Below are 27056 nucleotides of genomic sequence, written 5' to 3'. Positions count from 1 at the left end.
CCGTGGTTCAAAGTCTAATTAGAGGTGCAGAAAACAAGCACTGTAAGGAGAAAGCGCAAGGCCCCTAGGAGGAGCCACAGGGGCCCTGGATGGTTGGTGGGACGGTGATAAAGGTGTTGGAAGCGAAGCTGGGTGGCGTTCACAATGAGGAAAGCACCAAATAGCTCAGAGAGGAGAATGTGGTGACCTTCCCCTTGGGAGCCATTGGAAAGGTGGTGATAAGTGCGGGGAAAAGGGGATGGTATTGGGGGTCATGCAGGCTGGGCTTCAAACCCAGGCCTATCTTAAATCTGTGCAAAAAATGGGGGAAGGGATTAAAAGCTCTTCCCAGGGTGCCTGGGTGGCAGAACATTTGCCTTCGGCTCAGGTTGTGATCCCAGGGTCCTGGGATTGAGTCCGGCATCGGGCTCCCCACAGGGAGCCTCTGCCTGTGTCTCAGCCTCTCGCTCTGTGTCTCTCATGAATAAATAAAATATTTTAAAAATTAGTAAATAAAATAAAAGGTCTTCCCATGGGTGCCCTGACCTTAACAGGAGGGCAGCACAAACCACCTCTCCAGTTGGAGAGTCAGAGGACTGAACGTAGGTGTTGGCAGGCAGGCACACGCGTCAGGTGTCTGCTGGGTCCAGGCACCCCCAAGTGTAGGACTCGACAAGCAGGAACACAAGAGGCTGGCCCTGCCCATCCTACCAGCTCATTCTATACTCTGGAGTCCCAACCAAGCAGGCAACAAGAGCAGGTCTCGCATACAATGCTAACACAGAAGGTGAACTGGCAAGGACAGGAGTGGAAAATGAGGACACCACAGCCTCAGCAGCTCAGCGGCCTAGCCCTTGAGCTGGGAGCCTCCCTCCAGCCTCCCCACACTCACAAATCCACTTCATCCTCAGGCATCTGGGAGCTATACACGCTTCTAGGGGAAGTAAGGACAAGACACAAATATACGGAAGGCACAATGACAGGACCCTCTGATAGCTATGGTTGACACGGAGCTCCTCCTGCCACAACTCTCCTCTCGCTGGGCCCTGCTGGGCATGCTTCTGGAAGGCTCCCACACCGCTGCCAGCCTGCCTGCACCCGGCCAGCCACTCCTGCCAACTCAACACAGACCAGGTGTCTTCTGCTCCCATGAGCAGCTTTCCCACATGTTTTTATCGGGGCTGCTCCAAAGCAGCAAAAGAAATGGCTCCCTTTTATATCCCCTGCTCTTCTCAACTCTTCCTACAGTGACCTTGCTAATGAAAACACAAACTGAATAAACACTTGGAAGAGAAAACCATCTGCTTCATGCAACCAGCCCAACGTCAGTAGGAACAGTGTTTGTTTACCAGTGGGGTCAGGAAGCCAGGATATATAAAACCTTCTCAGAGATCTTAAGTGGGGGATGGCCCTCACTGGGGCCAGGGGGGGGCAGGGAGAAGTGTCATTAACCCTTTCAGATCTGCAGGAGGCACTTCACATTATAACCTCGGGTGGGAAGAGAAAGCTGCATATCACAAACCACAGGGTGAGGCTTATTTGCACAGCATTTTCCACATAAAGATGATAAAATGCCATGTAAGATTTTACTATAAATACTGTGTTTGAACTTTCCACTCTGCAGAGGAAATACCTCAGCCAACTGTCCAAGTTCAAGAGCAAAGGTGGTTGTTAAAACTACCACGTAGAAGAAACTGGAGCTCACCACTGAGGCTTTCCCAAAGGTTAAACCCTTAAATAGCTCTTTAAGAAAGGCTATGAACAATAGAGATGACCATGCAGTCTACAGTTTGGTTATTTGTGGTTGCAAATGTTTAGGGAATTTGTATTTTAAATGACTCCACCTGCTTTCTACCCTAAAACAAAACTAATGAGGAGAGGCCCAGGAAATTCAATCCCCAAGGAAATATAGGGTTGGGAGAAGAATGTTCACAAAGGGAAACCGCCAGGACGGCTGGCTATGTGCCCTGCTCATCTGTGTGGTGAATGTGAGTGAGGAAGGGGAGGGAGGTCATTCTCTGGAGGCGCCCAATCAAAGGAACGATCACGTGTGGGCAAGGGCGACACTTCCAGGGTCAGAAGCTCAGCCTTATGAATTCACAGCAAAAAGTTGCAGAGCAAGGTTTTCCAGCAGTTATGGGCATATGTGTCACCGTGCTCCCATTCTGAGTGCTAAGACTGAGTCACTGTGGCCGGCCTGATGCCTTCCAGCTGTGCGAAGGCCTGGCTGTTTCTCTTCTTAAAGAGCACAAGGTAGCAATTTAGAATCAGCTCTGTCAATAAAAATGCTGATAGCTGCCTTTTTACAGGCGGTTACAGAAAACATCTGTTACCCACTGGTTGAGAAGAAACACTCTGGCCAAACTAGAAAAGTTAAAATAGGAATGGATGAGACATGTGGGGAAAAAAAATGACAAATGACATTAGTTCGACTTGTAAGATAAACTCATTCTAACGTGCAGTCAGTAAACAATTTAATGAGCACCTAACATAGGCCAGGCACTGTGCTAGGTGCTGGATTTGAGACACTAAGGCAAGGTCCCTGTCCAGCAGAGTGGCAAAGGCACCACTCATCTTACTTGTATTAAGTGCTTAGTATGTGCCGAGTTGGTCCAAATAAAGGGTATGGAACAACTTTATTACCCTAGAAGGAGGTAAGGTTTATTATCAGCCTCATTTTACAAAGGAGAAAGGAGTCAGAAAAAAAAAAAATGGAATTTGAACCCAAGCAGTTCAGCTCCACCCTTATAATAGGTGTATAAGCAAAGAGGTCTGAGGAAGGGAAGAAAAGACCCCAGCCACTGTCTCAAAAATTAGTGTCTGGGTAAAACCATTAGGGTCCTTAAGGGTGCATAGGAGTTTATGGGGGAGGAAAGGAAAAAAGTTCCTTCCAGACAGAGGGCTTATAAATGCAAAGCACAGACATCAGCAGTTATCAAGTAAAATAGTCTTAAAAGATGAATACATACTTCCATTCCTATTTCTTAGGGAGACCCCATACAGCTCCTAGCTAAAAAGAACAGCTAGGAACAGTCTTGCATGCTTTGGTTTAGGAAAACTGAAGAAACGCAGTCAAATATAGTTCATGCACCCAACAGCAATATTTGATCACTTCTTAATCCAAACCACACAAGGGAACACCACTTAATGCGTAGCTAGAGACTTGGGCTCAGAAGTCCTTAGCACAGTACCAACAGGAAACCCTGAAACTAAATACCTCACCAAACCAGTCTGGCAACGAAGAGAAGGCAAGGGAAAGGGGGAGGGGGTACATGTTCCAGAAGGCCTAATTCTAACAGGCTGGCAGGTGCACTCATTTATGTTTACAGTTTCAGCAGATTAGCATCAGCCTTGTTCACCAGAATACACAGACATTCCCCAAGTCATTCCTCAAGTCCTTGAAAGACGGGAATTCCACAACAAGAAAATAAATGTACAATAAATTGGCAGTTTGAAACACAGGTATTCTGAGGTGTATCTTTCCCTGAGACACTTAATGGTAATTCACACTCTCAGAACAATATTCAGATGAATATGATTTAGTGAATCATATTGTGTAAGTGATTAAATGATGGGTTACAGATGTTTATGTCAGCTATGAAATCCCAGTCCCTCTAGCCAACAGGAATAATAGATGGATCGTCAACACTTTAAAAACAGGTTGTGTTCCCAAAGTTGTTTTTAAGTGGCTGTTTAGAATTTAGGAGTTTTTTCTTCTCCATTGACAATGTTAGATGCAGTATATAGTCCCTGAGACAGAACACAGAAAACTAAATCCAAAGTGTGCTGTGAGGTCTATGGACCCCAATCCATGTAAGGGGTACAGATTCCGGATGAAAAGTACAGTCCAAGTTCTAGAGACCGGGAAATGCTCATCTCACCCTCCCAGCCTTGGGCCCAAGAAATCCGCATCTGCTTGTAATTGGTGCTGGATCCCTTAACTCCAGCAGGAGGAGACTGCAGAGGAGGAGGCAGGGGCTTGGAGGAAAAATAGCAGAACCATAAGGGTAAGGGGGCGAGAGCCAGGGTACAGGGCTCCCACGGATGAAAGAGGCCAAGGCTCCAGCTTCCTCCTTCTCTGGCTGGCTCCCAGACACCCCGATTCCTCCCCTGGCTGCTGGGATGGTGGACCTCTGCAATTTGAGGGCTGCCACACTGTGGGCCTAGATCAGGGTTTTTCTACACTCCCTCAAACACAGACATCCACTTCCTCTTGACATAAAAACACGCATGCAGGTCTCTGATGGTTTTCTCAGGATTTTTCTAGCCCGTACCCTAGAGAAGTGGGGCATGCATACACACACACACACACACACACCAACGTGGGAGGAATACCTGTAGTGAGCTAATCAGAGCTGCATCCACAAGACCCCAATTCCATCCAGTTCAAATATATACATAGGATACATGCCTCTACAGACACATACATACTTGTATAGGAAAGTCTGTATAATTCAAGTGCTCTGCCCCCTGAGACCACTAGCGAGGCAGTGCATGCATGAACCTAAAAAAACTGGGACAGCTCAGAACCTGAACAGGTCAGAGCAGTGTGGTAGGGGTGGAGAGGGAGAGCGGACCCCCTTCCTGCCATCTCCCCCTGGGCACTGACCACTGGGGAGGAGATGAACCTCCCCGTGCTGAAGGCTACCCACACACTTGAGTTCACAGATATACCCCAACTTACTGGAACTTCAAATGCCTCCTGGGTGTCATCCAGCATCTGGATTTTGATGGACATGAGTTTTCCAGAAGGTGTTGGGGGCAGCTTCTGTCCATGTTCCAAGGTGCTGACCCCTGAATTTTCCGGGGCCCCCAGTCGAGATCCCGGACTTGGCTTCTGCTCTATTTCTCCCATGGTGAAAGCAGACTACACAATTATCTGCAGAAAGCAATGAGAAAGAAAGATGCATTAGAAGAGGAGACTTGGGGCACCTGGGTGGCTCAGTCAGTTGAGCATCTGCCTTCCGCTCCAGTCATGATCTCAGGGTCCTGGGATCAGGCTCCTCATTGGGCTCCCTCCTCAGCGGGGGGGTCTGCTTCTCCCTCTGCCCCTCCCCCTGCTTGTGCTTTCTCTCTTTCAAAAATTTAAAAAAAAAAAAAAAAGGGAGGAGACTCATTTCAAGCACCTAAGGGACATCCATGGTCCCCAACAAGTCTTCCTTGAATCCAAGGATCTGCAGCTTGGTGGGCTCTTGGTCCCCTACACAGGACTCATGTGTGGGGAGGCTTCAGTGCATTCATGAAAAATAAGGTCACCTTCAACCAACCAACCAACCAACATATGCAAATAGCTGTGCATATTTTAGCATATTTTCTTTCCTAGTTTTATAGTCAGCTCTTATTCATACTCTGAATTCAGCTGTGTTCAACCTATTACTCAGTAAGCTAGGCACAACTTCTTGAACCTGGATGGAAGAAGACAGACAATGCCTAAGCCATACCATTAGCATCCATTAATTATCTCCTATGGACACACTAACCTACTAAGTAACACGGGTATTATAAAGATGAATAGATAAAGCACGTATGGTTACTCACAGGGTAACAATAAAGACATAAGAAAAGCAGAATTTTAGAAAAGCCCATTTGAAGAGGATCTACCCTACAGGCTGGAGAAAGATGGATGGCGGGAGCTGTGGGGACTGCGGGGAGGTTGTGGGGGGGCTGTCTAGTGACAAAGCTACCATGACAATCTGTGCCTGAGGGGAAAACGTGGACGTGGTGATAGAAAGGAAAATGTGAGGCCATAAAACCCACTTTTATGGAAAAATTTACCCAATGTTGTTAACAGTAAGCAACCCAGAGGAGGATATAAAAGTACAGCAATGACTAGAAAGTTTTATATCAGGGCAGACAGGAGAACATGGGTGGGAAGATGGGAGTTGGACTGGGGACTTTCAGGGTTTTGCAGGGGAAGCTGCAGCTGGATTTGGGTGGAGGGTTCAGAGTCCATCTCACTGTACAAGCGAAAGCGACAATGAAAGCAAATGGCAGGGGGGGCGGGCAAGAAAGCAAAGAGAACCACTGTGCCCAGTCAAGAAGGTGGTCATGGGCTGAATATTGTTTCCCCACCAAAAAAAATTTTTTTAAGATTTTGGTTGAGAGAGAAAGAAGAGAGTATGAGTTGGGGGAGAGCCAGAGGGCAAGGGAGACTCCCCACTGAGCAGGGAGCCTGACGTGGGGCTCGATCCCAGGATCCTGGGATCATGATCTGAGCCAAAAGCAGAAGCTTAACCAACTGAGCCACCCAGGCATCCCTTCACCACCACCCCCAAATTCTTATATTGAAGTCCCCACCCCTAGTATCTCAGAGTGTGACTTTATCTGGAGAAAGGGTCTTAAGAGAAAGATTCCATTAAAATAAGGCTATTAAGATGAGCTGTAATCCAATCCAACTGATGTCCTTATAAGAAGGGGAAAGCTGGACACACAGACACCAGGTATGCTGGAACAGAGGAGCAGCCACATGAGGACACAGGGAGAAGGTGACCGTCTGGCAGCCCAGGAGAGAGCCCTCAGGAGAAACCAAGCCTGCGGACACCGCAGTATGAACCTCCAGCCTCCAGAACTGTAAGGAAACACTTCTGTTGTCTCATCCCTGTCCCCAACCTGTGGTGCTTTGTTATGGTGGCCCTGCAAGAAGAGTCCATGCAGAAGATGGGAAAGAGGCACAGAAAGAACCTGGAGACTGAGAAAGTTAGACAAAGGGCACCAGAGGGGTCACCTGTGGCATGAGGAACAGAGCTAAGCACGGTGTCTTACGTATTTGAAATCACCCTTCAGAAGCTTTGTTCAGAAAAAATAATCCAGTTTGCAAATCTCATTTGGTGGATTCTTCTCACCTAACTCTTGGCTTGTCTTTCTCCTGAAAAGCTGGGCTGCTGGAGGTCTCCAACAAAATTCCATCTGGAAGCCCCTCCCCCCTTCCTCTCAGCACTCTCCCTGTGAGGCCAAAGCCTGGCCCTGAGGTCAGCAGAGGGGAGCCAGTGTGCCAGCCCCAGCCAACTCCGTACTTTTTCCTCATTTAATCTTGATCCCTCCCTGCCTCTCAAAGCATCCCCTGCTGCCTTCCTCCTCCTCCTCTCCCTGCCCTCCATCAGGATGGACAGGCCTGGCCCCTTGGCCTCCTCTGCTGAGTCAGGGAGATGTGGCTCAGATGCCCACAAGGTGGGGATGGCAGGGAGGAAGGGGCCTGGTCCCCCACATCACTCCCACCTCAAAGGTACTAGAGACCCTCCCTACAAAAGCACTTTCACCTTGTCCTGCCTGAGCAAAGGGCAAGGCCCCTATATCCTAAACTAAACACTCTCTTCCTCAGGCCCAAGATCTCCAGATGACGATGTATTGTCAATTTTAGCACCTTGGCATTTAGAAATTAAAGCGAGTTAGTTATTAATAGATATTTAGTACCTTAAATTCCTTTCCCTCCAACTTCAAGTGATCTCATGCCTGTATTATTTCTACTTCTGGTTATGGACATTTCAACAATGTACTCGTCCTTTGTTTTCCTAGCTGCATGCAGACTACTGCTGTACATGGAAACTACTGCTCAACTCAAATATAAATCTAGCTAAGACGTCTGAGTTGAGCATCCTAGGAATGTCACGGGAATATCCGAGGAACGCTGGCAAGTCAAAAATGGGTGACTAGGGTGATGCTGGGTATCAGAATCTGAGGGTCCAGGAACACAATACAGCCTCCTAGGCGAACAGGTCTGACAACCCTAAAAGCCTCCTGCTTATACAGATCAATCCAGGCTCCATTTGGACTTTGCCTCCATAACCACCTCTGACTTCCGAATTCCTTAAGGAATGATCAAAGTAAAGCAAATTAACACTTCTTTCCTTGTGGTACATTCTTACTGACATGACCATTCCAGACCTGAAAGCAAAAAGCTTCTCCTGAAACGACTTTATTCTTTGGCTGTATGAAACAGTAACTACAACAACAACAATTTTTTAACTGGCAGAGAAAAGACGAAAAAGTTAGAAGTGCCCTGTCATAGTATCCTGGCTTCAAGACTTCCTCTTGGGGGCTAACTGGGTGGCTTAGTCGGTTTAAGCGTCTGCCTTCTGCTCAAGTCCTGATCTCAGGGTCCCAGGATCGAGTCCTGCATTGGGCTCCCAGCTCAGCAGTCTACTTGCTCCTCCCCGCCCCGGACCCCTCCCTGCTCCTCCCTTCTGCTTGTGCTCTCTCTCAAATAAATGAAAAATTAAAGAAAAAAAGGGAAAAAAAGAGAAAGACTTCCTCCTAGAATGTACCCAAAAGCAACAAAGCACACACACACACACCCCTCCATCCCTGAAGAAACACATCTATACCTCTAAACCACAAAATGGGGGAAAGAATCACGATCAAGGGCAGATAGAAGAGAAGGAAAATGCTTGGAAAGTCTGCCCAAGCCTGTAGAGTCGTGCTCCCCAAACATGCAAGATACCCTGAGCAACAAAACCAGCAGGAACTTTCTGGGAACAATGGGAATAGATGCAGAGGTTAGTACAAACAGCTTCCCTGGGCGCCCACTAAAGGTAGAGCTTATGGGGTAACAGCACAGGTAGGACACACCAGCAGGACAGTCCATCACCAAGACCAGGTGCAAAAGACAAGAAAAGGCACTGGGAACACTAGCAGTCCAGCAAGCAGAGAAAAACAGAGGCTGAAAGGATTATACACACACACCCTCAGGTCACAACAGTTCCTATGAGCCTGGGATGCGGCCCTGTCTCCTGGCTCTCAGGATGCTCCTACAAATAACCAGTTCATAAAGCACACACCAAACAACAAAGGGCCTTTACTAAAAAGCTGGAAGGAAAAAAAAAAATGAGGACAAAAGAATTAGAATTTCTCTGAACATATCATTCCAACTTAAACAATGAATAATGGACTCCAAAAAACATGAGAGGATATATAAGAGGGGGGCTTGGGTGGCTCAGTCAGTTAAGCAATCTGCCTGAGGCTCAGATCATGATCCTGGGGTCCTGGGATCAAGCCCTGCATCAGGCTCCCTGATCAGCAGGGAGTCTGCTTCACCCTCTCCCTCTGCCCACCCCCACTCATTCTCTCAAAAAATTTTTTTTAATATTGTATTTATTCACTCATGAGAGACACAGAGAGAGAGAGGCAGAGACATAGTCAGAGGAAGAAGTAGGCTCCCTGCGGAGAGTCTGTGTAGAACTCGATCCCATGACCTGGGGATCACACCCCAAGCCAAAGACAAATGTTCAACCACTGAGCCACCCAGGCATCTCTCAAGTAAATAAAATCTTAAAGAAGATTTATAAGAGTTCAGGAAAGCTGTGGGAAAACAAGAGAAGAAAATAAAGCAGGAAGAAAGACCTCAAGAGAAAACCAGAGTATGAATAAAATCATCATTGCTATAAAATACATGTTCATTTGTCCCCAAATTCATATGTTGAAACCAAATCCCCACTGATGGCATGTCGGGGGGATGAGGGGTGTACTTTGGGATGGGATTATATGGTTGAGGGGGGCCCTCACGAGTGGGATTGGCATCCTTATGCAGAGACCCCAGAGTCCTAGCTCAGCCTCTCCACCACGCGAGGACCCGGAGTAGGGGGGAAGCCTGCAGTTTACGAAGCAGGTGACTTTCTGTTGGACTTCCAGCCTCCAGAACCATGAGAAAGAAAGTCCTGTCATTTATAAGCCACCCAGTCCATGGTACTGTTACAGCAGCTCACAGAGAATAAGATAATCATAAAACGGAAGTGGCTAAAACGAAATACACACAGGTGAAAAGAGTAGGGTCTTGAGGGGAAAGATTGAGATATAAGAGCAAAAAAATTTTAAACACAGTGAAAAGTGATAGCTATGGAAGACAAACAGGAGATGCAACTCATCAACAACCAGTGACCCTAAAGAAAAAAAAATAGAATGGGGGGTGGGGAGTTTAAAGGAAAACATTCCAGAAATAAAAGGATTCTCCATCGTAAATGAACATAGGTTCCAGAAACAACTCACACAGTATGATCAACACCAAGACACTTCCTGTATCAACCTTCAAAAATGAAGAAGGGAACAATCGGACGCCCAGGCACCAAGTTCAAAGTACAAGGGGGCAGAAGTCCAGACTCACCCACAGCAATGTTTAATGCTCAAATTGTCGAAACCATCCTCAAAGAAATAAAAGAGGAATCAAAACTTGGAATCCAAATTTTCAGTCAAGTAGAAGAGTCAAATATTTTTCTTTCAAAGATTTTGAGAGAGAGCATGTGCATGGAGGGTGGTGGTCAGAGGGAAAATTAGGCTCCCCGATGAGCAGGGACCGGATGCGGGCCTCAATCCCAGGATCCCAGGATCATGACCTGAGCTGAAGGCAGATGCTCAACTGATGACTGAGCCACCCAGGCACCCCTAAGAGCCAAACATGTTAAATGTTCAAGAACTCAGACTATCGTTGCCCAAGCCTTTCCAAAAGAAACTCCTGGCAGGATAAACCTCAGCAAAACAAGGGGTGAATGGGGTAAAACACTGGAAAAGGTTTACTGGTCAACTTTAAATCCATTTACACCATAAGAGGAAGACAACAATAGCAGAATATAGTTAACTCCAGACAACTAGAAATAATGTAACTGAAAAAAAAAAAAAAAAAGGCAGAGCACCAGCTGAGATGTTAAGCAGCATGATAAATTAACTGTTAGCAGAGGTTTTTAAACAGACAAAAGAATATTTAAATCTCCAAAGACATCCACATGGTTAATAAGCACAGGGAAGGATATCCAACATTGTTAGTCCTTCTGAAATGCAAATGACATCCCTAATGAGACAGGTTTTCACACCCGAGGTGCCGGGCCAGTAACAAGTGTGTTATTTAGAGTGTGAAACAACTGGAATTCTCCTACATTGCTGGTGGGAACATAAAAAGGTGCTGATGCTTGGGAGAACATTTTGAGTTTCATTAAAATTTAATCATAAATTTTAGCAAATAACCCAGCATTTGGGTTCCCCTAACTGAAGCCTAGGCATCTCCCCAAGGGACACGAAAATACATGTCCACACAAAGGAAGAGGGAACAGGTAGAAAGGAGACAAATGTCCATCACCTGGTGGTATGTCCAAAAAAAATTGTAAAAAGGACTACTATTCACCAACAAGAATAAATGAAATGCTGACACATGCTACAACACGGAAGAACCTCAAAAACACTTTGCTAAGTAAAAGAAGCCAGGTGCAAAAGACTACATAGCAAATGACCCTACTTGTAGGAAATATCCAGAAAAGGCAAATCTACAAAGATGGAAAGTAATTTCCTGGGGCTCAGGAGATGGGGTGGGCAGCAAAGGGTCATCGGGATGGAGATTTTTTTTAGGGGTGCTGGAAATGTCCTGAAACTAAGTTGTGGCAGTAGTCACACAATTCTGTAAATGTACTAAAAACCCCTGAATTGTACACTTAAAACACAAAGTTAGGCTATATAAATTATACCTCAATCAATAGGCTAAAAAATATGTATGCACAACTTGTCGCGATGAGCACCTGGTGATTTAGAGAACTGAATCACTATATTGCACACCTGAAACTACTACCATGCTGTATGTTAACTGGAATTAAAATAACTTTTGAGAGAGAGAGAGAGAGAGAGAGCGCACAGGTGCATGGAGTTGGGGGTGCTGCAGGGCAGAGGGGGAGAGAGAATCCCAAGCAGGCCCTGAGCCTGACCCAGGGCTCAATCTCATGACTGTGAGATCATGGCTTAACCAATTACAGCCAGATGCCCCTAAAATAACTTTTTTTTTAAGTGCATGCACCCACACAAATATCCTTATGAACACACAGAACCTTCCTGGAAGGACAAAGAAGTGACTGGTAGGAGAGCTGGCCCCTGGTGAAGGATGGGACTGAGCAGGATATTACCCATTCAGAAATAGACAATTTTAAAAAATTTCATCATCTACTAGGAGGACATATCTTAACGACCTTGATCCCATTGAGAACACGAAACCATTAAAGGAAATGAAACTGCAGTATAGAAAGGTGATCAAGAGGAACATTTGCAAAGAATTTTTTTCCTTCCAGTTTTAAGTCATTTAAATCAACATTACACTAGGGTCAACTAGAATTTAAAACCTTAAAAAAAAAAAAAAACAGGACTTCTGTAAATATACATTTAAAATAAATACACACACAGACACATGTACATAAATAAATGCCACTGAAAAATTCTGAGTGAAGAAAAACTCACAGAAGACTGTTACTCACAGAAGCCCAGGACGCAGATTTTAGGAAGCTACAGGACTGGGTTCTAGAGCCCCCAAAGCACTTCCGAGCGCCCCAGGCCGAGAGGGAAGGAGCACGTATTAGCCATGTTGTGAGGCCAGAAGGAGCTACACTCAGAAGAGCAAAGGGCGAAGGGTGTGTAACCCCAGCTCTGCTGGGTAACAAAGCCACCTTGTGCTCCTCCCCAGAGCGGAGCGAAGGCAGGCAGGGAGGGAGGGGCTGCCCCAGGAAGGCTGGCGGCCAGAACTCAGGAGCACCCAGGCCAAGTTTGTCTTTTCACAGGGACTCAGATAAGGGGTTTTGAGAAAGTTCAAAACCAGCTATCTCTCCGGATAGATTTGCTTACTTCAAAAAAACGTCTGGGAGCAAAAGAAACAACTGCAGATCATCTGTGTTGTATCAACCAGAGACTTCAAACAGGCAAGAGACTGCTGGGCCCGTTTGATCACTTGGGAGGAGACCAGGACATTAACTGTCTTGGAGCAGGGGTGCCCTGATTCTCCAGCACAGGCAGGGAGAGGACGAAACCCCCATCAACTTTTATAAACACTATCTTCACGGTCTTTTCTCTCCAACCCTAGTAAAAAAAAAAAAAAAAAAAAGTACTAAGTGAATTAAACAGGCTAGCTTAAGTACCCCTAACAAATCTCCAGAAAGAACTTCAAGAAAAACTCAAGAGTGGAAGTTTCCTCAGGTTCATAGACATGATTTCAAAAGTCTGGTTTTAACTGGATCCCTTTTCTACTCAAAAACCTAATCTGACCGATATAGCAAGTTAAATGTGAAAATTCCTAGCCAGGCATTCCACGGCCTACCCTGATGTCTCTACTTCTGAATAAACAGTCTCCTAACCCAGCTGGCCACTGCTGTTCTATTTCTTCCTTCTCAAATAGTGCCTTCCTTCCCTGATTCCAATGTCACCTCCTCCAGAAAGCCTTCCCTGATCTACTCTTTCAAGGAAAAAAAAAAAAAAAGCCTCACTTTGTCTCTCAGGTTTTGCTTATTTTTGGCTTGTAACCTCATTTGTTTTCCAGGCTTTTCTCCCCTTTTCCCACATTGCCAACTAGATGACAAGTCCAGAGGGGCTGCGTTACCTGGAAGAGTGACAGGCTCCTCCTGTCTCAGAGCAAGAGACGGCCCTGGCTGGGGGACTGTGAGAACTTCAGGCAGCGTGCACACACAGATGCACATCTCTCTTCTAGATGACCCCTCTCTTCCCTGGAAAAGGCACACAAAGCCGGCCGGCTCATGCAGGTGGTTTTTAAACCCTGGTTGTAAATGAGCAGCAACATCACCTGGGAGCTTGGAAGAAATGCAAATGCTGTCCCAGCACAGGTCCCCTGAACCAGAAAGGCTCAGGGTGCCCTCCGGGAGGTTCTGATGCAGGCTCTGGCCTGAGAACCCCTGCTCTACTTCCCAGCCTCCCCGCGAGGATCAGCTAAAATAAGTAAATCCACCTGACAACAGACTGGGCGGTAACTTCGCCAAGAAAACATCTGTGGACCATGTTTTGCCACGTGCACCTGACACAGTGAGAGCCTGATTTTTTTTCAAAAGCTCTTGACAAGAAATGGTGGCATTTCTTCTCCAGTCCCATTTTCACACGTAGCCCAACCTTGTTCTAAAAATGATTGAATACAATACTTTCATCTGCACGTTCACGGATTTGGTAGAAGCTTCCCTGCACTGAACAGATAGGCAAAGGCAAGAAGCACATAGAATGGAAGTGGAGGTAAAAGGTGTTGGGAAGAGGGCTTTTTTTTAGCCCAGTGGGGTGGGGGTGGGGGGACAGTCTCCCATTAGTCCCATGTCAGTAATGTCAATTTCTTTTTTCTTTTTTTTTTTTTTAAGATTTTATTTATTTATTCATGATAGACAGAGAGGGGTGGGTGGGTAGAGACCCAGGCAGAGGGAGAAGCAGGCTCCATGCAGGGAGCCTGACACAGGACTGGATCCCGGGACTGCAGGATCGCGCCCTGGGCCAAAGGCAGGCACTAAACTGCTGAGCCACCCAGGGATCCCCATCTTTTTTTTCTTTTTTAAAAATATTTTATTTATTTATTCATGAGAGACACATGGGTGGGGGGCAGAGACACAGGCAGAGAGAGAAGCAGGCTCCATCCAGGGAGCCCGACGTGGGACTGGATCCTGGGACTCCAGGATCATGCCCTGGGCCGAAAGCAGCACCAAACCGCTGAGCCACCGGCTACCCTCAGTGATGTCAATTTCTTGATGACTCTGAGGGTACAAAATTAAATGTTAGCTCCTCTCCATTCTGCCTCTAACACAAAGGCCAGGGAAAATAAAATGTCAGGAGAGAGCTGGTCTTCTTGAAGACAAAAACAAAACAAAAAACAAAAAACCCCAGCCTGCGCCCTCCCTCAGTTCCCTTACACAAGGCTGCTGAGTGTCAACTCAGAGGCTGCACTTCGTGGGCTGCTGTCGAGCTCACTCTATTTAAAGCACATCATTCTCAGGGTGCCTGGGTGGCTCAGTCCATTAAGCATCTGCCTTCAGTCTCAGGATCCTGGGATGGAGACCCACATTGGCTCCCTGCTCAGCTGAGAGCCCATTTCTCCCTTTCCTTGTGCTCTCTCTCTGTGTCAAATAAATAAAATCTTTAAAAATAAATAAATAAAAATAAAGCACATCATTCTCATCCACTTACTAAAGAAAGTCCTCTTCCTTTATCTCCAGATGACACTTGTCAGCCTCTCCACAAATATTTGTGGAAAACACCTAACCCCCCGCCTACCTCCCAGTGAGGGAGTGGTGGGTTGCTTACTGAGCATCTCCAAAAATAACAGACTGTTTAGACTACTATTCGGGTGTCACAATATTTGGGATCGTGACCACTCACAGGCATTTAGAAGAACCTATTATGTTTCAGCAACTACCCTCAGCCTCATAGGGGACCCAAAACCAAAACATGGCACCATATGGTTTGTCTTTATGGTATGTGTTCTCTATCAGGCAATAGACATCAGGTGCTCAGAGGTAATTGTCCAAGGCAACATGTTTACTTCTAACAACAGGTATTATGTAAATTTTAGAAGCTACAAAAGAACTCAGGAACTGAGAAAATAGGTATTCATTCTTTCATTCAATAAAAGTGTCTGCCAGGGGCACCTGGGTGGCTCAGTCAGTGAAGCGTCCGACTCTTGGTCTCAGCTCCAATCTTGATCTCAGAGTTGTGAGTTCGGTACCCATGCTGGGCTCCACGCTGAGTGTGGAGACAACTTCAAAAATAAAAATAAAAAAAGAGGGTCTGCCCTATGCCAGGAGCTATGCCAATAGTGGGTACAAACTAACAGAGGCAAGAAAGTAGTGAAAAGAAAATGAGATGAGTAGGTGAGAGGCAGATTTTAGTGGGCCTGAAATAGGCCAAAGTGTAGGAGGTTCATCTGTGGATCAGAATGAGGCACTGTGGTTTTTAGGATGGGGAAACCATGCAGTTTTAAGAAAATATCTGACAGTGAGGTGGTGGCTCAATCAGGACACCAGTCAGAAAACATCTGTAACACCCCACATAAGAAAGGATGGTAGTGGGGTGCCTGGCCGGCTCAGTTAGTAGAGCCTGCATGGCTCTTGATCTCGGGGTCATGACTGGAGCCCCACGTTGGGTGCGGAGATTACTTTTTTAAAAAATCTTTTGAAAAAGAAGAAAGTCCATTCATGAGATCTGGTATGATCGGATAGTCATGGGTATGGAGTGAAAAGGGATCATTTGAGAAATGGAAGAAGAAGGCAGAGTGACCATTAGTAATTCAGACAGCAAATATATTACTCCATACTAATCTTTATTAAATAGACTTTATTTCTTAGAGTTTTGTATTTCTGAGAAAATACAAAGGACTCCTCATTACCCTCTCTCTCCTCACACACAGTTCCTATTACAAACATCTGTATTAGGGTGAAAAATTTGTTACAACTGATGGAAAGGTGTTTTTTTTTTTTAATATTTTATTTATTCATGAGAGACACCGAGTGAAAGGCAGGGATGTAGGCAGAGAGAGAGGCAGGCTCGCAGAGGGGAGCCTGATGTGGGACTCGATCCCACGACCCCGGGACCACAACCTGAGCTGAAGGCAGATGCTCAAACACTGAGCCACCCGGGCATCCCTGATGGACCAATTCTGACACATTATTATTAACTCGAGTCCGACTCAAGTGTACCTTGTGTGGATTGTAACAAGTGCAAAATGTCATGCATCCACCACTATGATATCATACAGCATCACTTGTCTGCCCTAAAAATATCCTGTTCTTCACCCCACCCCCTTCTCCATCCTATCCCATGACAACCACTGATCTTATCGTCTATCCTTTTACCTCTTCCAGAAAGTCCTGTGGGCAGAATCATACAGGACATAACCATTCAGACTATCTTCTTTGACTAAGCAATATGCATTTGAGGTTCCTTCATGGTTTTTTTTTTTTTTCGTGGCTGACGGCTCATATCTATCAGAATAATATTGCATCGTCCGCAGGTACCACATCTTATTTATCCTTTCACCTAGTGAAGCACATCATGCTTGCTTCCAGTTCAAGGCTACTCTGAAATGCCTTTTAAGTTACAGAAATGAAGGGTATAGAGGTCACCTCTGAAGGGTGCCAGCTCGGCTTGAGGTGAGAGATGAGACCAAGTCCTGCTGTTCTGTGAGCAGACACTTTGCTGCCAATTTCCAGCTCAGACAAGCCCACACCTCAGCAGGTAATGCCGCTTATCTCAGAGGTCCTACAAGATAACTCTCTTTACTTTGTGGGAAAATGACAGAACTTAACAAATAACCAAAAAAAAGAAAAGAAGAAAAAAGAAAGAAAGAAAGAAAGAAAGAAAGAAAGAAAGAAAGAAAGAAAGAAAGAAAGAAAGAAAGAAAGAAAAAGAAAGAAAGAAAGAAAGAAAAAAGAAAAGAAAGAAAGAAAAAGAGGAAAGAGAGAGAGAGAGAGAGAGAGAAGAGTGCTAGGTATTTTCTTCAATAAACTACAAGGCATTAAGTTTGTTTTCAGATTAAGTTAGGATATCCCCAACAGCCTCATTATTAAATAAGGAAATTTTTAGTAAAAGACTTAACTGACATTCTATCGTCCTCTGCTAAGTTTCAGACACTCTGGAAATGATGCTTAAGAAATAAATGCCAAGGGCAGCCCAGGTGACTCAGCAGTTTAGCGCTGCCTTCAGCCCAGGGCCTGATCCTGGAGACCCGGGATCGAGTCCCGCATCAGGCTCCCTGCATGGAGCCTGCTTTTCCCTCTGCCTGTGTCTCTGCCTCTCTCTCTCTCTCTCATGAATAAATAAAATAGAAAAGAAAAGAAAAGAAAAGAAAAGAAAAGAAAAGAAAAGAAAAGAAAAGAAAAGAAAAGAAAAGAAAAGAAAAGAAAGAAAAGAAAGAGAGAGAGAGAGAGAGAGAGAAAGAAAGAAAGAAAGAAAGAAAGAAAGAAAGAAAGAAAGAAAGAAGGAAGGAAGGAAGAAAGAAAAGAAAAGAAAAGAAAAGAAAAGAAAAGAAAAGAAAAGAAAAGAAAAGAAAAGAAAAGAAGAAAGAAAGAAATGCCAAGGGGCACCTGGGTGGCTCAGTGGTGAGCATCTGCCTTTGGCTCAGTTTGTGATCCAGGGTCCTGGGATTGAGTCCCACATGGGGCTCCCTGCATGGAGCCTACTTCTCCCTCTGCCTATGTCTCTGCCTCTCTCTGTCTCTCATGAGTAAATAAATAAAATCTTAAAAAAGGAAAGAAAGAAAAAGAAATAAATGCCAAGCTGTGTGCCTGAGTGGTTACGTGTCTGCCTTTAGCTCAGGTCGTGATCCCAGGGTCCTGGGATTGAGCCCTACGTCGGGCTCCCTGCTCAGCTCCCAGGTCAGGGAGCCTGCTTCTCCCTCTTGGTCTTTCTCAAATAAATAAATAAAATCTTAAAAAAAAAAAAAAAGCAAAGAAATGCCAAAATTTAAATGCATCCTGCATCTTGCGGAAGGAACATTCTCCTGACATCTATGCTAGAGTGAGTAACGGCATGTTTCGCACAACTTAAAGAAAAAAAGAAAGCATTTCCTAAAGCTTACCAAAGCCAATGAATCATAAATGACAGGGCTTCCCTTCAGGGTGGGAAAAGGAAAGCAATTTCTATTAAAGCCATTAAAGAATAGACTGTTAGATTTCTACTCTCACACAGTTTCAATATTATTCAAGAAATAAACTAGGCAGTATTATCACAGACCAAATGACACAATAAAACTCAACAGAATTGCAAAGGGTATCACATCCTGGAACACTTCCCCTAGAATTAATCATTAATTAAAATAGTGAAATGTCAAGGTAAAAAAAGTAAGTAATAAAAAAGTGAAACTCCTTGTAAAAAACAATAAGTTTAAATGCCAGCCTGGCTGATAAATAAGGTATTTAAATAATACTGTGCATTAAAAAATAATAATTATGACTAATATTTTTTGCCTTGGACTGCAGAGGGAAAGAAAACAATCTAGATACTATTGGATTGTTCACCAATTCTAATCCTAATTTTTGACAGGTTTGAATGCATTCTAAAATTAACCTTTTCTAGATTTTAGGCTTCTCATTCAGAGACTGTAGGGGGAAAAACATACACAACTATTATTTTAATTTAGCCAACACTTCTATAGCACTTTCTAGGATAGATCATTGTTCTATGAGCTTTATAAACACTAACTTATTTAATCCTCACAACTACCATTAGGTGGACACTATCATTGACCCCTTTTACAGATAAGAAAACTGGGACCAAGGGATTAAGTCAACTTTCCCACGGTCACCCAGTTAGTAAAGTGGCAGATATAGAACCAGATGGCAGACAAGCTCATCTTCACCACCATCATCATTGGCCCTCCTGGGCAAGATAACCTCTAAAATTGTCACCCTCTCGAATACTCAGTGATCTCAAGACTCAGTATTTCAGATGCAATCAGCCTCCCCTGAACACCTTTTCTAGCACAGAAGTGCCAATCAAGCCACCACCAAGCTAATCACTAACATAGGCTACGAAGGATGCCAAAGGGGCAAACCCATTAAATCCTCAAAATGCTTACCGAATTATTACTAGACCTATAAAGAGTATGGCGTGATGTCTTTTTATGGTTCTAAGTTATGAATTGTTTAAATGCCTTAAAACCTCTCTCACTTCTCTGAGAAGGATTTTTCACAAATGTCTGTTCAGGCAGTAGACAGCGCATTCACACAACACCGTGGATTAGCCGAGTTCTTAGAACTGAAGACACTCTGAGCACAGGCCAAGGCACTGCCCTTAGAAGTGCTGCAAAACTGCATCGCTTCTGCCAGGCAAAGTCAAAGAAAGATAACCTGCCCTCTCCCTGGGCAAAGAGTCGGCTCCCACGGAATACACTGCTGGGTGAAAACAAACAGACATGAAAGCACACATAGAACTTTCTGCAGCCACATGTCACGAGAGAGAAGTGGGTTTCTATTAACAGAAGTCACAACCCAGGGGACCTGGGTAGCTCAGTGGTTAAGCATCAGGGCGTCCTGGGATCGAGTCCCACATCAGGCTCCCTGCAGGGAACCCTCTTCTCCCTCTGCCTGTGTCTCTGCGTATCTCTGTGTCTCATGAATAAATACATAAAATCTTTTTTTAAAAAAAAGATTTTCCTTGTGCTATGATGTCATTACTACACAACCACCATATAGGCAGCTCCCTGCAGAAGAAAGGTTCCTGGGGAGAATCTGTGAAAAACTAGTGCGCCAAGAAGGGGAAAACAAGTCCTGGCAAGCTGGTGGCTGAATGGCAGGTGCTGGTCTGTCTGGCCCTCATTAGCTGGGTCTCCTTGTTCCCTACAGCCTGAAAGCAGGTACCACCAGCTCAGTTTCCCAGATGGGGAGCACCTGAGGCTCACTTAGTTCATAGAAGCCAGCATCTCGAAGGCACCAACATTCTATAATCCACTGGAACAAGCCATTAAAGAAATACAAACCCACCCAATAGAATAAATGAGAGCAGAAAGAACACTACCTGGACAGCAAGAAATGGCACATAAGGAACACATATTTTCCTCTAACTCCAGGTTTTCATAGAACGATTTTGCTGAAATGCAAAATTCACCTGTAACAGAAGCTCAATGGTATTATATATTATATATAATATATATCATATATTCTGAGATCATAAAATATAAAATCAGAAATAAAGAACAAAGTGAATCTTAACCAGTCATTTGCAAGCTTGACTACTCTGTGCCACAGTACGGCAACGGTGAAGGCATTTTTCTTAAAGTCCCTAACAACAGTTTCAACATTGAAAATACAAGTAAATAGTATTCTACCAAAATATCATTGAAAGGAAAATGGATTGTTCCCCACACCAATATAAGCAGGAAGAATGAACAGTCTTTATCTAAAGAATTCTGAAACTGAAAAGAGAATATAAAAACAAACTGAAAGTAAAAATTAAACAAAAAAGTGTATTATCTGTTACAGAAAACATGAAAAGACCAAAAAAAAAAAAAAAAAAGGAAAACTCAGAGGTGCCTGTCTGGCTCAGTAGGAGAAGCATGCGACTCTTGATCTCAGGGTCATGAGTTTGAGTCCCACACTGGGTGTACAGATTACTTAAATAAAAAGTTAAAAAAAAAAAAAGAAGAAGAAAAACTTGGAAAATAATTCTGGAATTTACATCTCCTCCAAGTCTATATATAAAAATAAGCCTGGGAAATTCTCCCAACATTTCACAGATAAATAACCTTTTTTGTTGTTTTTTTTGTGTGTGTGTGTGTGTTTTTTTAAAGACTCCATTTATTTATTCATGAGAGAGAGGCAGAGACACAGGCAGAGGGAGAAGCAGGCTCTATGCAAGGAGCCTGATGTGGGACTCAATCCCGGATCTCCAGGATCATGCCCTCGGCTGAAGGCAGATGCCCAACTGCTGAGCCACCCAGGCATCCCTTTTTTGTTGTTTTGTTGCAAACTCATTTTAGTTAACCCCAAGCAAAACAACATTTCAAAAGAAAAGTTATATTCAAAAATTCTTAATAAAATCCCACAAAAAAAAATCCTAAGTGACAAAAGCACACACAAGAATATCTACTATGAGTAAGTTAAGACTTAAACTAGGAATTCTGAGATAGACTAGACCATGGAAATAGACCATGTAATTCATTATAACCAGAAATGATAGTAGCATAGAATAACCATGAGATATCAAAAAAACATGTTCAAACACTGAACATATGTTATTTTTTTTGTCTAAAGATTTTATTTACTTATTTGAGAGAGAGAACATGAGTGAGGGTGGGGGAGGGCCAGAAGGAGAGAGGGGGGCAGACTCTCCACTGAGCAGGGAGCACAATACGGGGCTCAGTCCCAGGACCCCGGGGATCATGACCTGAACCAAAGGCAGATGCTTAACCAACTGAGCCACTCAAGCACCCCAAAAACCAAACATACATTCTTAATATTTGTATGTGTATATATAAAGCCCTGAAAAGTAACTGGTAGTAGGCACACCAAAACAGATTTTCTTTGGGAGGTAAGATTATAAATGATTTTTCTTTTCTTCTGAGAAGGTCCAAAGGTCAATATGAAATAGATACCCATCTACAGCCAGTGTGGAGGGGCAGGCCCTCTCCAGGACAAATGGCAGGGAATTCTTTTTGGCCAACAAGGAAATGCAGACATACAAGCCTGTGAAGAATTTCCAGAAGAGCTGCCCAGTCATCCTTCAGAGCAGGTGACAGACAGAGTCCCAGAAAAGATCTCATCCCTGCCAGGCATGATTGCTGGACAGTGAGGGTGTAAAATCTATCTCAGGGCAGGGGACATGTGACTACCACCTGTAGAGCCTGCCATGAACACAGGATCCTGTGGTTGAGGAAAAGAACCACGGATGTAAGCTCCAACTCCACTGTACTAAGAAACCTAACATCAATTTAATGTCTTAAAGTTGTCACTATTTTGAAACAGAAAAGTAAGCTTAAATATCTGTAAGTCATTCCAATGGCCCCACATCTAAAATTCAGACATTTAGAACTTAGTGTTGCTGCACCTCAGCAAGAAGCAAGGAGCACAGAGATCCCTCCTCTCAAGCCTTTGACTCTCAGACACAAATGTGTGTGATATGTGGCCAAGTACATCATATACAGTAAAGGATATTTAAATAAGTGAGAGTAAAGATGAAATGTTCAATGCAAGGTACTGCAACAAATGGGTGGCCATTTGGGAAAAAAAATAAGTTGGACCCACACTTCCTACCAAAATAAATTCGAAATGGATAGATGATTTAAAGGCAAATAATTAAATTAAGGTAGAATTAATATACAGTGGTATATTAGTGGTATAACCAGCTTTACTGTCACCCGGCCCTTAAATTTAAATTAAATTTAAAACCTTTGATTCTCAGACATTCTCAGCTTCCAATGTCCACAGGAAGGCTACATATATTCTGTATATCATGTGCCTCACATGGCGTCAAGCTGCCTCTGAGTGGCTGACAACGGCCAACTGTATGGAGCTCCACTCCTGATCATCAGCAGGGATTTATCTATATGTGCCCCAGATAACAGAACTTCAACAGTGGTTGAAACAACAGTTTCAAAGCTAAAGATCCTTGCATTCTCATATTTATTATGACCATTATAAAAAATTTTACCATTCTGACATGAGCTATTTTATTTCTATTCAATTTTTAAACTGTAATTCATAATGATCTTAATCAATCCTGATACGCAATTATGGCCAATTAGAAATCTTTTTCAAAGACTGATTTATTGGGGATCCCTGGGTGGCTCAGCGGTTTAGCACCTGCCTTCAGCCCAGGGCCTGATCCTGGAGACCCGGGATCGAGTCCCACATCAGGCTCCCTGCATGGAGCCTGCTTCTCCCTCTGCCTGTGTCTCTGCCTCTCTCTTTCTGTCTCTCATGAATTAAAAAAAAAAAAAAAGACTGATTTATTTATTTTAGAGAGAGCATAGGGGGAGGGGTAAGGGGACCGTGGAGCCTACTGCAGGACTGGATCTCATGACCTGAGGACCTGAGCCGAAACCGAGTTGGATGCTGAACCAACTGAGCCACCCAGGCGCCCTGGCTAACTAGCAATTTGAAGAAGACAAAGATAAATGGAGAGAAAAACCCCACTAGGGTTGAGAAGGAACCAACATGGTAGCTAAGACAGAATTCTTTAAATGAATATATAAATTTTCTGCAATACAAAAACCCACGGAGAATATTTATAGAGCATGACAGAGCAACATAAAATCCATCTAGAAAATAAGCAGGCAGTGAAACTAAAAGAATATATTAATTTTATGTAGTTCCATGATTAAAAATACACTGCTAAGGGCCAATCGTCAAAATGGATAGTCATCAAGAAGAGGACTTGAGAAAGGAAGCTAGAAGCGAAGATGGCTTTATTAGGAACAAATCAGGCTGCAATCACCTCATTTCTGTTTTTGTCAGATTTTTACTTGGGGAGCTCAGGAGATTATTAGAGCCGTACAATAGCTGGAATTCAGCGAGGTGTTCCAAAGAAGTGTTCGTGACATGGTTGTGCATTAGGAGTAAGGGCTGGGTGACAGTAAAGCTGGTTGCTACTGAACAATGTACCCAAAACGTTTTAAATAATTAAAGAACATCTCCCTAGACTATGAGTCCCAGAAAAAGGCCCAGTCCTTGTAACTTACCAGATATCTTTTGTTAGTTGCTTCCATGAAGGTTTTAATGGCATGCAAATCATATTTATGGATAATGAACCACTAACACAAAGAAATGCCAGAATATTTAATAGAAATGTACCAGCTAATATAACACTGTATATTAATTCTACCTTAATAAAAAAAAAATATAGGAATGCACCAAACATCCCAACATTACATGTCTTTGTAGTATGATATCTATGATACCACTGCTCTGACAGGTCTCTCTAAATAAAGAAGGCAGCTGGCTGCTTCTACTTGAGCACAGATTTTTCTATGGGGGGAATAAACAAATATAAGAACAGCTTGGTTTTCTGGTGACTCCACAACCATAATTAGCAGAAGATACAGCATGGCATCTTACTGTAAAAGACTGCTGGGCTCCGATCAATCAATCAATCAATCGGCCCATCCATCCAACCATGCATCTATCCATCCATCCATACCTTGTTGCCTAGGTGAGGAACTGGAAACGCAAACACATCTCATAACATCTATTTTGCTTCACAGAATATCCATTGAAGAATAAAGGGACAAAGTGATTACCAACATGGGCAAAATTCTCTGACTTCCTCATGTTTCTTGTTGGTTTAAAACATCTGCCTATAATCAATGTTTTTCTCTTAAAATGCCAAAGGAATTTTTTGGGAGAATTTTTTCCTGGAAGTAGAATAGCAAGTAAAACTCAATGTTGTACACCTGGTGTTGATGGAAATGTGATATGACATTTCTAGAACCAATATGCATTGATACCATCAATAATGTGGACTCCCTAGAATGTGCCATTTTGGAGAATTTATCTTTGAGAAACCATCCCAAGAAATAAAGAGGCATCAAACACCAAGGTGTTCTTTGTATTCTCATTTACATTCATGTCAGCTCAGGATACCCAAAGAATAGTTAACCAAATTACTTTACATCTGCTGCCTGGAATAGTGTACACTCAAAAACTATAAACATAAAGATTATGCAACATAAGAAAATCAACTTGTTATACTGTTAAGGTAAAAAAAACCCACAAAAATAGGGGCACCTGGCTGGCTCAGGAGGACGAGACTCTTGATCTTGGGGTTGTGAGTTTAAGCCTCATGATGGGCAGAGTTTGCCTGCAGGCATGCATGCATGCATGCATGAATGAATGAATGCAAAATTGCACAGTGATTATGGACACCATAGATAGGGTCTCAATGTCACAGGTGAAGAATTTGATTTGTTGGAGCTGCAAGATTGTGTGTGTTTTTCTCTTCCTTTTATGTCAGGGATTGGTTTTTACTGCTACATTGCAGGAGGGGAAAAAAAGAAATATTAAAAAGAAAAGAGAGGAGTACAGTCTCCTATACTGCCTTCATAACTGAGATGAAATTCATCTTGGTATCTACGGAATATGAACTGGTTATATTCCTAATATTTACTCCCATTTGGATGAATATTTGGAACTCAAGTGTCCACTGTTACACAGTGGAAAAATTCTCCAGCCAGCCCTGGAAAGCCTGTTTTACTGCAATGAAGTTTACCAGTAGTATGAACAAGAGCTAACTACTATGTATATGGCTCCACTGCTATTGAAAAGTATATTCTGGGGACGCCTGGGTGGCTCAGTGGTTGTCTACCTTCAGCTCAGGAGTCCCGGGATCTAGTCTCACATCGGGCTCTCCCCAAGGAGCCTGCTTCTCCCTCTGCCTGTGTCTCTGCCTTTCTCTGTGTCTCTCATTAATAAATAAATAAAATCCTTAAAAAAAAGAGAGAGAAAAGTATATTTTGTAGCCCAAGTCAAGGTCCCCCCAGTGCTCATTTCACCTGTTTCAGAGACTCCTAAGGTTGCTCTATCTAAGGATGGTTGGGAGGGGGGGCAAGTAGTCAAGGAAGGGTCTATGCTGAGAATCCTGGCAGAGGATTCTGGGCTTCTGCAGGTCAAAGCTCTTGGGAGCCCTGTGAGAACACTGCAGGAACCCAGCCGTACAGCAGCATCAGAGGTTAACAGCCAGGGGCAGAACTGGGAGTTCCTATAATGCCTCCAGCAGTGCTGGGCAGGGAGCATCAGGTCGGGGCCATGCTGTGTGTGTCAAGTTTCCACTCTTCGGGTAGGGGGAACAGGAGGGCAATAGAAATCAGAAGCTGGTCTAGAGGAGGTGGCAGGAGGCCAGTGTTTGTACATTTAAAGCATTCAAATGGATACTCAGGAGTCAAGGACTACCCATGTTATGTTAAAGTTGGTCTTTAATGCGAAAAAAACAGAAAGCATATGCTATAAACTGAACTGTGAATCCCCGACCCTTCAAAAAAGGAATCAAAAGGAATCAAAAGGAATACGTTGAAGCTCTAACCCCAAATGTGACTGTCTTTGGAGACAGGGCATTAAGGAAACAATTATGGTTAAATGAGGGCACAGGGGCACCTGAGTGGCTCAGCCAGTTAAGCATCTGCCTCCAGCTCAGGTCATGATCCCGGGGTCCTGGGATGGAGCCCAATGCGGGGCTCCTGCATTGGGCTCCCTGCTCAGTGGAGAGTCTGCTTCTCCCTCTACCCCTCCCTCGTGCTTGTGACATCGCTCTCTGTGTCAAATAAATAAATAAAATCTTTTTTAAAATAAATAAATAAGGTCATAAAGGTGGGGTCCTAATCTGATAGAATTAGTGGCCTTTATAAGGAAGGGAAGAGAGGGGCACCTGGGTGGCTCAGTGGTTGAGTGTCAGGGAGTGATCCTGGGTTCTGGGATCAAGTCCCTCAGGCTCCCTACAGGGAGCCTGCTTCTCCCTCTGCCTATGTCACCACCTCTCTCTGTCTCTCATGAATACATAAATAAAATCTTAAAAAAAGAACAGGAAGAGATAAAATCTCCCCTCTCCACACACACTGCTACCAAGGAAAGAGCATGTGAGGACAGTGAGGAGGAGGTCCTCTTCAAGCCAGGAAGAAAAGCCTCACCAGGAATCAAATTAACTGGCACCAAGATCTCGGACATTCCTGAACTGTGGGGAATACATTCGTGTTGTTTTTTGTTTTTTTTTTTTGTTTGGTTGGTTTTTAAGATTATTTATTTATTTATTCATGAGAGGCAGAGAGAAAGAGAGGCAGAGACACAGGCAGAGGGAGAAGCAGGCTCCATGCAGGGAGCCTGACATGGGACTTGATCGCAGGTCTCCAGGATCATGCCCTGGACCGAAGGCAGCGCTAAACC

At 43.9% G+C, this 27056-nt stretch overlaps 1 protein-coding gene across 7 annotated transcripts in view; it reads right to left on the bottom strand.

Moving 5' to 3' along the window:
* FARP1 (FERM, ARH/RhoGEF and pleckstrin domain protein 1) overlaps nucleotides 1-27056 on the bottom strand; it is a 283051-nt gene that overhangs the window by 216951 nt on the left and 39044 nt on the right. For 6 of the 7 annotated variants that reach the window (XM_072760878.1, XM_072760875.1, XM_072760873.1 and 3 more), the window contains exon 2: nucleotides 4664-4858. In XM_072760878.1, coding sequence (XP_072616979.1) covers nucleotides 4664-4834 — 171 coding nt within the window. In that variant the 5' untranslated portion in view covers nucleotides 4835-4858. Of the gene's footprint in view, nucleotides 1-4663; nucleotides 4859-12194; nucleotides 12382-27056 lie in introns of those variants that run through there. The other variant, XM_072760876.1, reaches the window with a different exon arrangement.

This window comes from Vulpes vulpes, chromosome 6 (assembly GCF_048418805.1).
Source record: "Vulpes vulpes isolate BD-2025 chromosome 6, VulVul3, whole genome shotgun sequence".
Lineage (NCBI taxonomy): Eukaryota > Metazoa > Chordata > Mammalia > Carnivora > Canidae > Vulpes > Vulpes vulpes.
The sequence above is the reverse complement of the archived record's forward strand: the minus strand, read 5'-3'. Positions and strand labels throughout refer to the sequence as shown.